Here is a 16,642-nt window from a genome sequence, read left to right as displayed (position 1 = left end):
CTACGATGCGCGTAGATGTCGCTCCAATTGCGGTTGGCGCCGTTTATCACGCAAAAATCGGCGCCATTTTACGGAGAAATTTGGTGACGAGATCCCTCGTTCATTATTGCATCTCTACGTTGGATGGTTCGAGTAAAGAGATGACGAGATTGGATTGAATTAATTGGAGTTTGGAAAGGGTTAGAGATTTTTGCTTGGGTGAGTGGTTTATGAAAGTAATTTTTAATAATGTGAAGAAGAGTTTTTATGTTGTTCAATTTATAGATACGTATATATATGATATTTTTCATGTATTTATATTTGTGGCAATTTTATATTTGTGAAAGAAGATAATATAATAAGAACTCGTTGTTGGAGTTTGAAAAGATTGGATGACTAGCAAGATTTATGGTAGATAACTAGGATAATTTTTAAGTAAAAGAGAATTTTTAATCAAATTGATTTGTGTCCGATTGTTTAGCTTAATTTTATAATGGAATCTAGATGATAGCTTTTAATTTTAATAGCATGCTTATAAAATTGCATTCAAAAGATTGAATTCAATCTATTATTTGAATATTGCTTCAAAATTATCTGTAAATCAAAGTAAATTAGTTTAATTTGCATAAAAATGGATTAATGAATTAGTAATCAATAATAAATATATTATTTATGTTCTCTTTTAAAAGAAAGGAATAAGTTTTATTTTCCTAATTTTTTTTTTCATTAATAAAGATTATAGAAATAAAAATGGAAATTTTTAACAATAGAGAACTTCAGATAAATATAACAATGGGAAGTATAACAGAATTCAAATTCATATAATAATAAAAAATATTATAATTTTTAATTTATAGATAATATATTGTTTAAATCAAAGTTATTGTTCGTTCCGTTCATTATTTAAAATATTTGCAATAATCCAATGAAATTGAACAAAAAACTGCACGTGTATATGAAATCATTATTTACGGTATTTATTAATCAAAATTTTAATATATATTAAATAAATGTTTTTTCATTTGTTGATATGATATGATAAAATTTGATGAAAATTTCATGTAAGCAAGGTGAATACAAGGTTCAAAATTCTTTTTCCTCCCGTATCAAATCTACATAAATAACTACAAAATTTTCATTAAAACGTTGTTTTGTAACGAAATTTCGCTAATATAGAACAACAGAGCATGCATAATTTAAAAGTTTTAACCATTCACGACATCTGCGCGTTCCCTCAACTTTAAACAAATATTTTATATCCTAATTTCGACAGGATCCCGACCCGAATACGAAAAACTAATCACATTATTTCACGAAGAAGAAGAAGAAGATTAAAATTTTCCGATATATTCTAATTTATTTAAGTGATATTATTTTAGCTTGAAAATAGAAATATATGCAAAATGCCACAAATATAATAATAATATTAATGAATATTCAATTAAATCAAAGAGTATCCATCAAAATATTTGCTTTTATTTAATTGTTCAAAATTTGCATACATTTGTTTTTGCATACACTTTGAATTAATAAATAATCTTCGTTCATATTTGAAACTTCTGTTTTTATTATTCTAGCATGATATATTTATAATACTAATACTTATGTTTATATTTATCTTATGCGAAGAAATTTCGTACAAGATAAGAACGTCGAAGAATAACAGAAACTAAAAACACAAGAAATTATTTACGATGATCCTTAAAATACACATGCCACAGTTTATCAATAGCCTGATATAATATCATAGCATCAGTTCTAGAAATTATAAGCAGCCCGTCATGTTTGTCTCAAATCTTCCTAATCTCAAAATTTTTGGAATCATAGAATATTACAATCATAATACCATATTATTCTATGCACATTATTCTCTAATTCTAAATTCAAAAAGAATTCAGTTTACTTAAAAGAAAATTTAATTTATTTCAATGACTTTATTTCTTATGATATGTTTAAATACATGATGAAATAATGAATCTCAAACAGAGAAAAACAATCTTGATGATTGTTCACGCGGTATCTGACCCAAATAATCATCGTATCGAATTTGATCGAACGTCACAATCATATTATCGATAATCGAATAAATCGTGGAACTAATATTGTGGCCTATACGCTATCTTGATTGTATTCCTTCGCTAGATGGCGCACGCTTTCGGTATGCACTCACGGACTCGACCAACTTGCTGAGGTCCAAGGTGAAGAGTAATAGACAGAAAGGTGGCGAACCGTGTACACTATGCAGAAGATGGTCGAAAGTGATGCAGCGCACGATCGAGTAGGTAATAACGTTATGCAGGGTTCTAACTTTATCGATGGAGTTCGGGGAGAGCTAGTTCCTCTTCAATCTTTGTCGATTTTGGTAACAGCATAATTAATGAAACTCGATGCATCCTTAATTCATTTCGAGGTTAATTCTTTCTTTCGATAAATTAGAGAAAATTCATGGTATATTCGATGTGGAGAATTTTGTTGATGAAAGTATTATTATATTTTTGGTAATATGTAGAAATTTTATAACATTAGAGATATATGAGAATGAATGGAAATTACGAATGATTGAGTTATTTTGGAAAATAATCTGACAGAAGAAAATTTGTTGCAGCGTGGAATGAGATGCTTCATACTAACTTCTATATATATAGATATATATGACGTAACGGAGTTAAGAGTTATGACCTGACCCTACCTTGAGAATAAATTTTAGGGTTTGTTTTTATAAAAACTATTTTAAATAGTAGATGAAGCTTGGAGATTGTAAATTCTCATCTTTTGTTCTAATAATCCTATGTTTTCAGTTTTATTTCGGAATTGTTTGTCATTCAATGTAGATTTTGTTATACTTAAAATTTATTTTTATATTTGTTAAAAAAAGAATATTAAACCAATGAATTTGAAATAATTTTTATTCAATATTTATTTAATATTTATCAAAATAATATAATCGCAGTTGAACAAAATTTCCATTCGGCAAAATTCATAATAAATTATAATAAAAAAGTAAAAGCACAAAATTATAAACAGACAAAATTTAATTTTGAAAGTTATTTTACATTATATACAAGACATAAAAGAATTTTTGTAACGTTATTAATTAAAGAGAGAAAATTTCATTCGATTATTATTTTAACAAGAATAAAGTTCTCAATAATTATCGCTGTATCAAAAGCGTGAGAATGTTATTATATTGAACATCTCTCATTAAAAAGGGAATTAATCGATTTTCAATAAATTACGTAATAAAGCAAAACAAGAAAAAATGAAAATTCTAATGAAGAATTTATAATGAAAACCACGGTGAACGAATTTTGAATGAATAAAAGATAATAACATTGTTGTTCTAATATCATTATTTATTGGATTATTATAAAAAAGTGAAGAAAACCTTAATATAAAACAATCGATTGTTAAGATCAATCTATATAACATTATCAAATGAAGGAACGGTGGAGTGAAGAAGGAATATCTCTCCGTGTAAATAAGAGTCGATGAACGAGCGATCGGAATGCAGGATGGGCTCGATCGAATGTCATTTATTTACAGCGCTGCGTTTGACGCCCTCGATTTAAACGATCTCGGTAAAATGGCTCTCGGGGCCAATCAAAGCGTAATAGAATGTTCTGAATAAATTGTACTCGCGATGGAACCTCTATAACGGCGCGTCGTTTGAAAAGCATCACGGATTAACGAAAAACTATAGCCCTTTGCGAATGCTCGATGGCCTGTTCATTTATCTCTTGTTTTTTTTTTTATTAACCTACTTGTTCAAACGATTCTTTTTCCTCTTTTTTCTTTCATAATTCGTTAATAATTGCAACGTCTAAAATTTTAAAGTTATTATCTTTAATCAAAATTTATAGTCATAAATGCAAAATGATAGAATTATATTACATTCCATACTTATTAAATAATTACATGATGTAATTCGAATTCCTTCGATTGGAATGTCGCCATCTGCAATCGAAACGATCCGAAACAATCCGAAAACAGCCGAACAAGTACATCGGTAATAATCGGCAGTAAGCGCAATCGCGTGAACATCAATGATATAACTATTTCTCTTTTTTTCTTTTTATTTTAATTCACATAACGAAAAAAAACGTGTCTTTATATTCTCAATCGAGCTAAAAATCTTATTTCATTTGTTTCTCGATCGAATAAAATAGAGGGTTACGGAATCTTAAAGATTTGAGAGTACCACTTATTCCAAAGATGTCGCCTCGAATTCATCAAATCGGCATGAGCATTGCCATCTATCCGGAACGTACGATTGCCGATACGTGTCAGATAGTCAAAATCCAGCTTTAATCACGTCTCTTTTTCGCGAATTTATTGGAAACGCCGTATGTTTTATTCAAAACCCCTACTTTCTCTCTCGTTCTTTCTTGTTCTCTTTTTTCTCCCCTCCCTCCTCCCTCCTCTTTTCGACAACTGTGAATAGAGAACAAGCTCGCGCGTCACGTGTCACGGCACAATCATCGAGCGCTTTCGGGGATGATTAAATTTTCAACAGCTCGCTTGACAGAATTCCCCTCTGGTGGAGAAAGATCGCCAGAATCGGAGAGGAGGGAAAATGCGAAGAGAAAAGAGGAGTCTCGCATTCATTATCGCGGTTTCCACTGATTTTTCCCCGCGCTCTTGTCCCGACCGAATTTCGCGTTCAATGACGCCCAAGAATGCGTCAGACCTCGTTCACGTTGATTTTCAACCGCTTTGCTACCGAATTGAAAGAATCCATGAATTTTCTTTGAGCTCTTAATTGGAAAATGCGAATGACTTGTCACACTGAGGTATTTTCAAAGTAATCGTTCGTATCTTTGGATTAACGTATCATACTGAGAATATTTTCTACGCACGCAGTAGAAATTTTTTCACATTACAATTTAAATAGTTGTAATTTATTTATAAATTGTATACTCAAAATTAGGACAGAAGAAACGAATGCTATATGAAGATTGAAATTATAACTTATTATAATCAACATATTGGTTCGAAAATTCTTCGAAATGGAATTTTATGATCCTCGAACTGTTTCGAATTTTCATGAACTTTGAAAATTAAAATTTTAATTAAATTTATCTTCCAATCGTCTATGCGGTAAATTAAGACGAGGCAAGACGAGATAAATTAGGATTATATTAAGAGGAAGTGGAATATTCCTGTTGCCCGTAGCAAATAGAGAGCTGTGACAAGGAACCGAAACTCCTGTATAGAATTATACAAGTCTATAGAGATATGCGAAGCACCTAGGTGCTCTGACTTTCTGAGAAACCTTTAGCAGTTCTGGGGTAGCACGCTGCATAGAATCACAAGCTCAGCTAGCATATTAGAGAAATAGAGAGATGTCGAATTAGAAAGATATAAATTTGATAAAATAAAAGAGAATAAAATAGAAAAGATATTAATAATAATAATATTATTATTTATCGTTATTATTCAATTATGAAATTGTACAAACATGTTGATATTTATTCAGAGAATTTGATTATTTCCTCTTTGTTTGCTAGATATAAATAATAATAATACATCATTATCTTTAATTGCATGTATACAATTAAAATATTAAGAGGAACAATTATAAATATTTTTATGAATTTCATCAGAACAAAAGAGATAAACATAATTAGTCACATATTCTATACACATATAATGTATCATTTATTTAAAAAATATTTTTGTTTATTCAATTTTATTCTTCGTTGTGTTCCCTTATTACTGAACAATTTAATAACAATATTCAATTACAAGTACGTTTCAATCCTTCTCCAAAAGAGATGCCACGTTTGATGCCATGTTTTACCTTTCCCATTTTTTGTTTATCCCTTTTCGTTTTTACGTGGTACTATTCCCACGTTAAACAGAATTTAAGTTGACACACAGGCCGTTGTCTTGCAAACTAATTGGATTACACACTTTTCCAAAGGTATATACGAAATACATACACGTTGAAAAACAAACGTCCCGTATTGTAGATTCATTTGTACGACGGTCAAAAGTTAAGGTTAAAAAAATACTCGTTTTTTGGATGTCTTTTATCCCACAAAATACCGAGCGGAAGAAACATTGCAACTGGGATATCGTTACAACCCTTCCACTGCCTTCTGGTTAAATCCGTTTTTTCCTTTGATCATACCCATACTCAAACACGATACCTGGGGAAAAAATTTTCGAATATGTCGAATCATCCAGAATGTTTGTTTACTTGCGATGAAAATTTCTGTTTCAGTAGTTGCAAAAACAAAAATCACTTTGTTATGGAACGAAATTAAAATACGCATTTCTATCTTGGAACGTGAAATTGTTAATAAATGAATATTTTTAATTACTCGTAAAAAAGATTTCTTAAATGTTAATCACGAATGATGGCTATAAGCATTGGATTTGTTATGAAAAAAAAAGATTTTGAATTTATCTTTTATCATACCAATAAAATTAATCTCTTTAGACGAATTTGTCCGTCCCTCTGGTGGCAAGAATACGAAGTACAGTCATTTTACAATCGTCTAATATTTAATTCTTATTTTTTATTAACATAATGGATAAAATATAAAAAAATACATTTAATATGGAAATTTATCTTGAAATTAGTAAAGTAACGACTTGAAATTCAATGACAAAAATTTCTTAGAAAAGAAATAAGAAGAGAGAAAGAGAGAGAAAGAGAACGTATAAAGAATCGTACGATTGGAAAAAAGTAAAAGAATCGAATTCAATTTTGAATTGAATAAGAGTAGATGTGGCCGTCGATTCGTATTATTTGCGATTATTCCCAATTGGAAAACGGGAAGCGTTGGTGGAAATTAAAAAAAATCGAAGAGTCCACCATTAGAACGCGCGTCGTTAATGAAGTTCGAAATGAATGCGTGCATGATATTGATCATAGGCGGATTAAAAGTGAATAGAGCCCGGCAAATAAATTGCAAATCTGGATCCGAACGGTCTCCACTCGGTACGTTAAATCGAGTTATGGGTGTACGACGCGTGCATCCAGACAAAATGGTTAATAAGTTCCGTGTTTGCATCGAACGATGAAATGAGAAAAATAGAATTCGTCCGTCAGTATGGAGCCAAGTTCGTTAAAAGCAATGTCGTGAAATGAATGGAAATTTTGAAAATAATAAATGTTCGTATAACAAATTATAAAAAAAATATTTTACAATTAACGAAAGTATTTTTCTTTTTTAATTTTTTTTTTTTTCTCTTTGATTGAAACTTAATTTTTCTTGATAATAATTATAATTTAGACGATTTGATTGACAATCATACGAAATAGATTAAATTGGTAGGTTTCAATTTCATATCTTTTGAAATTTTTTTCTTTTTGACGATTTTATTGGCTATCATGTTGATTAAATTGATAGGTTTCGATTTCATATTTTTTTCTTTTTTAATTTTTTTACAGTTTTTATTTTGGTCTCGTTCAAATATTTTATATATATTTTATATATTTCTATTATTACTTTTCTTAATTTTTTTAAACGCAAATTCATGTAACATATATTTCTTGTTATCTTTATATTAAATTTTGGTTTTATTTAAAAAGAGTTATTTAAAAAAAAAATTAATGAAAATAAATTAAAAAAGAACATATACTTCATTCATTTCACGACATATATATATATATATATATATATATAAAGAATGCTTGCTTGAGATTAATTTTTAAAGTAATAATATGAAAAATGTGCACTTTCAGAAGAACTTTAAATCGTTACGATTACGATTGTTTCAATCCCCATAATAGTACATATTAATTCATACATAATAAAAAAATAACTTTTTAATGTTAAATTTGAATTAATATAAAATTATTATCACAATAAGAATATCGTTTATATGATCGTTTTTATTTAAATATTTTTACAAAAATTAATATGGAGAATGATACGTAACTCGATTAAAACGAGATACAATCAGACAGAAAAAAAAATGTACCTCTAATTAAATTTAAAAATTTTTTTTTTCCATCAATATTTCCAAAATTACATCAAATTATATTTCAATAATTATCCATTAAAATCAAAGGTAAAATTGTAAATATATTGATTTCGCGTATGATCATACAAATGGTACGCCAGTCTAACATTATTCGACGTACAAGCTGGTAGAAAATTTGCGCGTTTACAATATCATACAGTCGAGGACATGCATTTTCATTAGCAACAATTTTATCTTCTACTCAACTCGGTATTTTATTTACCGATCAACAATTTCGAGCGGAAACGAACGTTTGCAATTTCTCTCGCACCTTCGTATTTCCTCTTTCCATTTCAGCTCTAAGTTAACAGAATAACCTGGTTGAATAATTGGACGTGAAATTAGCAAGTATATTTATCGAAATGTTTATCGTTCCAATAGAAATCTCGTAATAATGATAACTTTAATAAATCATGATCAAGTTTATACAATAAACAAGATGCAAGATCGAATAAAATCTAACGTTTGCGTGTGTACACAAATAATAATTGCGCAAAGATAGTGGATTAAATTAAAAAGGATTAAAAATAATTATTCGAATGTTTCGATGAACGTTTATATGTAATAATACATGAATTTTAATTTATATGATTGTATTTACTTGTAAATTTATTTGCATTGAAAAGTTAATTTCTTAATATTATTTTTCAAATAATTCATTATCAACTCGATATCGAGTAAAAGCAAACAATTCGATCGAAACTTTCGAAAAATTAAATTCTTCTCAACCCAAAAGGATAACTATCATTACCAGACAATTTGAAATCAAAATTTTTTAAAATTCTTAATAGAATAGACATTCTTAAACCAAAAAAAAACTAATTTGAAAATTAATTTCCAGATTTTTACTTGACGAAGACTTTTGAATTCAATCGTCTTAAATTCAAAAAAAAAAAAAAACATAATATTTCTCCAAATACGAGGATGCTGTTAAAAATAACAAGGAAATATTACGAACAACTACCCTAATCGATCAACAAATACACTTATTAAGGTCAGCAGATAGAGCATCACCACGATTGTGCCGGGATGGCGTCAAACCCTTTTTGGGTGAACACGCGAAATTGACGAGAAGGAAGTCCTCCCCCGCAGTGACAGTGAGCGCATTAACGAGGAACATGCACCGAAATCGATTTATCGACGAATTCGAGGCGTGATCGAAAGGAGGGGGGCCGGGCCCGGGCCAGACGCCGTTACCCGGACGTAAAGGCTATTTAAAATTCATGAATTCTGTCATATCTATAACCAATTAGGTCACACACGGTCCGTCCCCAGTTCAGAGAACTTTAATGAAAGCCTTTCAAAATTCACCGAACGTTCCATTCTTTATCGGAGCAATTAGAATCCCCATGCAGCCTGCATAAACTATCGGCGGCCGGCCAACGAAATTACTCGAGTGCCCGCAAACCATATCTGAATACGGTCCATGCGGTCGGATGTTGCACCCTGCCCTCCTCACCTCTATCTTGTTCATTTTAATTAAAAAAAGGGAAAGAAGACCGTGGAATAAAAGGTTGTGAGGGAGGATAACGCGCATCTAACGTTGGTTATACGTAGAGGAAGTTAACGTTTCTCAGGAAGATTTTAATAAGGTTTGATGAGAAGGTGTATAATGAGAAGGATAAAGGAAGAAGGAAATTTCTTTTGTCGGGGTAATTGATTACGTTTGGCTGGTTATGTTTTTGAAATGTTAACGAGCAGGTTTTTATTTTTTAAAATAAATGGGGGTGGAGAGAGTGTAATAGGTTATATAGTAGGAATAATTTTTTTTTTTATTTTATCAAAATATTTTGAAAAGATGGAATCAATGATCAATTATTTTGGGATGCTTTTATCTTCGTTTTTTTTCCTCGAGTAAATATAAATTCTTTGAAAGTGATTCGAAATGAAAAGATTCTAATTGAATTGTAATTAGATTTTTAAATCTAAATTTATACAATTTTTAATATATCTGTGTTTTGCATTACATCTTAATTATATTAGCACTATAATTAGTGAGCGATACTAGCGCCACATGATTATTAACTTCTAGTATTCAATATATTTAAATGTTTAGGTATATTAAATTATTTATTACTTTTTTTTTATTTCAAATAAAATTGAATTATTATATTTTTCGACAAACATTTAATTTTTAATGCGATTTAATTCGCTTGCAAATTAAAACGTAGCATCGTAACGTTAAAGAATAATTACTTTACTTGCTTTCTAGTTAATTTTCAACTGATAAAAAAATCTTAATAGAATTAAATTACACGTTAAATTTTCTTATGTTAATTTCAATGCAACCTTCGTTCTTATTTCTCTGATTATATTTCAAGTTATGCAAGCTACTTGTACGTTTTCTGAACAAATCCTAATAATTGCATTCGCGATCTACGACGACTAAAGAACCTGGAAATTCACATTTACAATATGAGGTCAGAACGCCTTGAAAGTGCTCCAATCTTGGAATGAAACTTTATGCCATGTCTGTAATTCAGTGAAAAACTACCAACGTCTAGTTCTTACTAATGAGAACTCCTACGGAGTTTGAATCTTTTCCTAGTCGTCATTAAACAACGTCGTTGCTCATTATTATTTATAGAACGAGAAAAGTAATGCCCTGCTATATATATATATATAAAAAGAAATATATTCATCGAAGCAGTTGAAATTCTTTCTGTTCTTGTCACTTTAATTAATTATACTTTCCTCGATTAACATGGAAGTTCAGGTTTCATTTGTTGAATATTCAGAATTTAAATATACCGGTATTTCAATATATCTGGTATTATTAAATATTTTATAATCAATAGGCACTTGATATAAATTTAACATTCGTTTGAAACTCGTAATTGACATCGTGTATTATATTATATAGATAACGAATAGCAAAAATATAAGATAGAAAAATATTCAACGCAAAATAATTCTTCTATTAACAACATTGCTTTACCTAAATAACAATTTTTTAAATTACATTAAACGAATAATTTATAATAAAAAAAAAAGAAAAAAAGAAAAGAAATGAAAACAAAAATTCCTATTTCAATTACAATACATATAATTTTTCTTTTTATCAATTCCTTAATCCAAACTTCTGTTAAACATAATCTCATTCTTCGAATTTTCATGGATCACGCGAAATTTAACTGGTTAAATTTCACCGATAGCATAATCTCGATTTTGGTTCCCGATAATAGCAGAAATTTCGCCATGAAATTATATCTGAAGCCGGTTCCCGGCAGTGAAATCAATTTCTGTACCATTAAATCGTACATTCGAGGCTCACCTGATTCCTCCACGAGTAGTATCGTAATTCAACGTTCGGGATCCATGGCGCCACGTAACGTATCCGCTAGGTTGCGGTATATTGCTGACCACACACTTCAATTCTATCGTGCTCCCAGCTTTGTAAAATTTGTCACCAGCCGTTGCCCCGTGCTCGTCCACGATCTCCACCTTCGGCACTGAAACAGACGTCGATTTATTTTTATGAGCGTGCATCGCCATTTTTACTCGTCGAAGCTGTCGCGCGATATCATCGAATGCGCTACTGTCACAAAAATTGAAAATCACTGACGTGTTTTATGGAAATAAAAAATGAAAAAAATAAATAAATAAATAAATCGGAATATTGTACAAAAAATTTATTATTAAAAAAAATTATTATTTTCCAAATTTTTGAATAAAGGTAATATATAATTTACTCTTTTTACCCCATGATACGATTTCATTTAATATACATTTATATTATTTTCAGTTCAATCACAAAATATACCAAAAAAGAGAACGATCTCTTATCTCTTATCTTATATAATTTCTATTTAAATCGATCAAATAATCAAAAAAAAAAAAGAAAAAGGAATAATAATTTCTCGAGATATCCCTAGCTTCGAGCACTCAAATATTCCGTCTGGTTCAACGCTGAGAATTTCCTAAAATTTCCTCGACACTCGTAACGAGGTCCTCCGAGAAATAAGGAGAAAAAGCTTGCTCACGTCGCGGTGGCAAGTTTCGCGGAAAAATAAGTTGTTTCTTCAGTCATCGGTTCGTTTCAGATCCAGCCCCGCGTAAGAAACGTGCAGGGAACTGCTAACTGCGAGGAGGAATTGCTGAAATTTCTCACCCGCCATCTGGTTGGAAACAAGCCACGAAAAAATCCTCCCCAACCATCGTAAGCAACCCAGTCCATGGGAACAATAAGTTTCCTCGAAGATGGATGCAAACGACGGAAAGAATGATCTCGTTCTCGTGAACTCTTAAACGATACGATGTTCTTCGAAACAAGGAAAATGTGTTTCAGGATGTTCATCCATCGAAACGAGTGTCTTGGTTAATTATCCAAATATAGCAGCGTGGAAATATTAGATACGGTTTATTTAAGGTAACAATTGTTCTTTTTTATTAAGAAATTATTAATGGAAGGATTATTGAAAAGAAATTAGCGGGAAACGAAATGAAAATATCTTGATACCATTGAAATTTTAGATAGAGATTTAAAATTTATTTAATTTTATTGAAAGATCGGATTCCTGTACTATTGAGAAAAAGAAATTAGTATCTTCTAGTTGATTTTTGATAGAATTGTTTTCATGATTGTATTGTAGAATTAATATGATTAATAGATGCTTTAAAATAAACACTGTTCGAGTTTATACGATATCATACGAGTATTGTTGCGTGAAAGAGAGTTCAGACTGATAAAAGGACCATCTTGTTGAATATCCTGATAAAAACATACTTCCTTTTTTTCTTTTCTCTTCATCTCTTTTCACATTTCTATGGTATATAACGATTCTAACGCAATAAAGAGCATCAACAATAATTCACTGCCTTTTGCTATTACACAAAAAACCACTCTACTATCATTAATTTATCATTTGGAAAATGGTAGAAAGGAAAGAGGATATGATGGTTATATTTTCAGGTACAAAATGTTGGAAAAAGTTTGAGAATCGTCAAATGACGATCAACTATAATAAGAGTAGAAGTTTGATTAAGTGTGAAATTTTATTTAATTGAAATAAACACGTGAAATGAGAGTTCGATTATAACTAAATGGAATTTGAAAATGAATTAAATTAGTGTACGAAGTCTTGGATAAATATATATACTTTTTTGGAAATTTACAGATTATTATTTTTGATGCTTCATTGAACGAACGTCAACTTTATACCGTATGAATTTTGCATGGAAGGTACAATACAATAAAATAACTTTTCCTAGACTTGTCCTGAATCGGTGTAATTTAAATTGGAAAACTCTGTCTTCTTTTCAAACGGTGTCACGCGTTTCGACAGGAGTTCAAAATAAATACGTATGTACCTTCGCTTGGGAAGCATATCGACAGTCTTCGACATTTCGCCGTTATATGGAAGTAGATTTAACCCACTTACGTCTAAAAAGAGTACGAATAAAATTCTCACGATTCCGTTTATGCAGCTACCGATTTTTGACAAAATTTTTCGCCAAAAAAAAATTTTCATATCATTATTTCAAATAAAAAAAAAATCACTTGTTGCTTTAATTAATATCATTATTAAAATATTCAATTCAAAAGCTTAAATGGAAGAAATATATTCAAAAAAGAAAGGAATATAATTGTTAAATTAATACATTTTATCAATATTCTTTCTTAGAAGATGGAATATCATATATTTAGAAATCGTAGTATATAAGGATTGGAAGAATTATCTTATCCTATAAAATGGTCAGATCGCTTCTTAGCAATAAAATATAACCAAATCCTAGTACGTTATCTTCTTTCTCCAATTGCTATGGATCGTACCATGGTCATCAATTTCAAATGGTAGATGATCTAATCTTCTCACCGATCATTTCTCATTTCAATTCTATCTGTTTTATTCATACGATACGACAATCACGTTCAGATTTATTGTTCTCAATATCTCTTATTTCAAATATTCAGATATATCTGATAGGATACGCTATAATGGAAATATAAAAGCGAAACTTTGCTTTTGCAGCAAAAAAAATCTTTACTTTTTCAAGCTTTCGAACACAATTTTAAAAATATATTTGTAACGATACGATAAAGGCATAACTAACTTCAACTTCAGATAAAATGTAAAATGATTAAATTCATATGAAAGAATCGTATTTGCAATTACACTGTTACGATTATTAATTCAATCTCTGATCATAATAAAAAATAATGGGTTAATGAAAAACTCAGGATCAATGTAATCTGTTCCTTCTAACCTTGAATCATTCAAAAACTTGGAACAAACTTCAAGATAAAACCAATTTAACTGGGTCGTCTTTTCCCGAAATTTACTTCGATTTCGATGAACTTCGTAAGATTGTTGAACGTGAAAGTAAAAATCATTGTCATTTCCTGGGTTTCTAGTGAATTCTAGGGAAGAAGGAAAGTTCCTAGGGACGATTTTTCGTGTCGGTGGACGTATTTCCGACACGCCGACGATAGATAAATACAGGTACTTTGCGGTATTGGATTTCTTCAATAGAGAAGGAATGTCCACAAAGATCTTGGTGGTTACAGATACCCGAGCTGACCGGTAATCGACTTCGATCAACTTGTTGGTGAACACACGAATAATATATCGAACGCCATGCCCTCGATAGCTTGAATAAATACAGCCCATTTACTGGGGCATCCAATTCATTGCTAAACTAAGGTTAAACTTTATTTCTCACTTCTGGAACATTGTCCTGATGTCCATTATTCCTCTGGTAAATAAGTAGTTTAGTAAAATTTTGATGATTTTATTGATTTATTTATTGATTTTTCTCTTTATTTTTATCAAAGTAAAAGATTGATTCTTTTGTAAATTTTATGTGAATGTAAAGTAAGAATCAAAAATGAATATGTACAATTTATAAAAATTATTTATTTATTTATTTATAAATTGTTTATTCATATTATTTCTATTAATAATAATAATGATAATAAACAAATTAAACAAATTCTTTACTTTTAAAGTAATTAATTTTTATCTTTTACTGCATATAGCATTCTAAATATGAAATAGTTAGATATTCTTTTGTAAGATGAGCAAGTAACATTTCTTATCGTGCAACTAATTGCATGTTCATTTAAAATATAACAGAATGAAACATTATCGACGAAATATCAAAAATAAAAACGATAAATTATATTGATTCTTAGGAAAATTAAATCTAAAATAACGCAGCTTCAAGCATTCTCTTTTACTTTTAAAATCAACAAATTACATGCAACTCCCCTCTCCATACATTTACATTCAAATATCATCTCCGATTCTCGACTTTAGATATAACAAAACGCAAGTTTTATCCCGTCGTGAGCAAAACGAGTCCCTTTCCAAGAGAGGGATGATTTAACCTCTCAAAAGGAACAATCACGATAAAAACGTCGATTTAATCCGTATTTAAAAGTCATCGAGCGACGTGGCCACCTTAACCAGCGACATCGTTTGGCAGAACGTGACTCGTTTAAACCATCGATGCACGCTGGTATAAATGAAACGGCCCATTTGAGTACGAAGTTATGCCATGCCTCGACGGAGTCTGGTGGAAGCAACAGTCTGGAATTAATTTCGCGGGGGTGGAGTAAGTCAAAGAACTCTGAGTCTATATCGAGATCGAGATTAAAGATGTTCATCTCGACGAAATGTACACTCGACTCTTTTATTCCGATAAAAGGACGATGTTCATTTGAAAAGTTTTTTTTTTTTCTTTTTCTGTATAAAAATTATTCTATGTTGAGAATTTATTATTTTTCACTTTTTCTATTTTATTGTTTATGTAACTTTTTAATAATTCCAGTTTAAATTTTTCTCTCTGGACGCCTTAATTTCATTAGGTATTCCACCACTGTTCAGCGTGCTATATCTTTCTCGTTTATTCTCATTATATCTATTCTTCTTTTTTTGTCGAAGAGCTCGAGATTTGAATTTCAATTTATGAAAATCGTTCCACGAGAATTTCAAATCTTCGATTTAAACAAGCGTTATCATTTTTATTTTCTTCTTCTTTTATAAAGAAATTACAGAAAAGATTTATTTTATAAAGAAATTTATAAAGAAATTTATATTATATATTATTTATATTATAAAGAAATTAAAGAAAGTTTACAGAAGAAAATCCAAGTAATTCTATCTAATTGATATTAATAAGACATTATTTTATAGCTTGCATAAAATTTTAGAAACACACACTCTAATGCAATAAAGTGAAATATAGTTGGTTAATTTAACAAAGAATAACCTTTGAAATGGATAATTCCGAATAATTGAAAATTGTTAACGTAATTATTGAAAGAACTTTCGTTTCGTAAGAAAATTTTTGAATATCGAAAAGATCATTTAAATGGGGAAAAATTTTGGTAAATGGGAATTTTTCCATGTAACGTTTATAAGCTAACATTTAACGACGTGTCACGCTCGGCACACTGTTCTAGAATGCGAAACCAGGAACGAAAGAAACGTAATTGTCGGTCGGGTAACCTTCATTTGAGTGCAAATGGAGCTTTTTCCGAATGGACGTTTTAAAACTTCACCCCTGCGAGGCATTGTTTGGCCAACACCGACGAAGACGAGGGAGAACAAGGTTGGTCGAGGCTTTGATTAACTGGGCGCCACTAGGCAAAGCCCTTTCGCGATTGTTTGCCACCCTTTCCTCTTTATTTCTTCTCCATCTATCCTCCCTCCTTTCTTTCTCCTATATGTTCTTTCTCCGC

The 16,642-nt window shown here is 30.2% G+C and overlaps 1 protein-coding gene across 3 annotated transcripts in view; it reads right to left on the bottom strand.

Annotated features, from left to right (window-relative positions):
* The window catches only part of LOC102674166 (peroxidasin-like), a 290,955-nt gene that overhangs the window by 88,972 nt on the left and 185,341 nt on the right, over nucleotides 1–16,642 (bottom strand). For all 3 annotated transcript variants that reach the window (XM_006613165.2, XM_006613164.2, XM_031509284.1), the window contains exon 6: nucleotides 11,231–11,408. In XM_006613165.2, the coding sequence (XP_006613228.1) occupies nucleotides 11,231–11,408 (178 nt within the window). The remainder of the gene's footprint in view (nucleotides 1–11,230; nucleotides 11,409–16,642) is intronic.

Source organism: Apis dorsata, unplaced genomic scaffold (assembly GCF_000469605.1).
Source record: "Apis dorsata unplaced genomic scaffold, Apis dorsata 1.3 scaffold_135, whole genome shotgun sequence".
Classification (NCBI taxonomy): Eukaryota; Metazoa; Arthropoda; class Insecta; order Hymenoptera; family Apidae; genus Apis; species Apis dorsata.
Note: the sequence above shows the minus strand (reverse complement) of the source record. Positions and strands in the feature narration are given on the sequence as shown.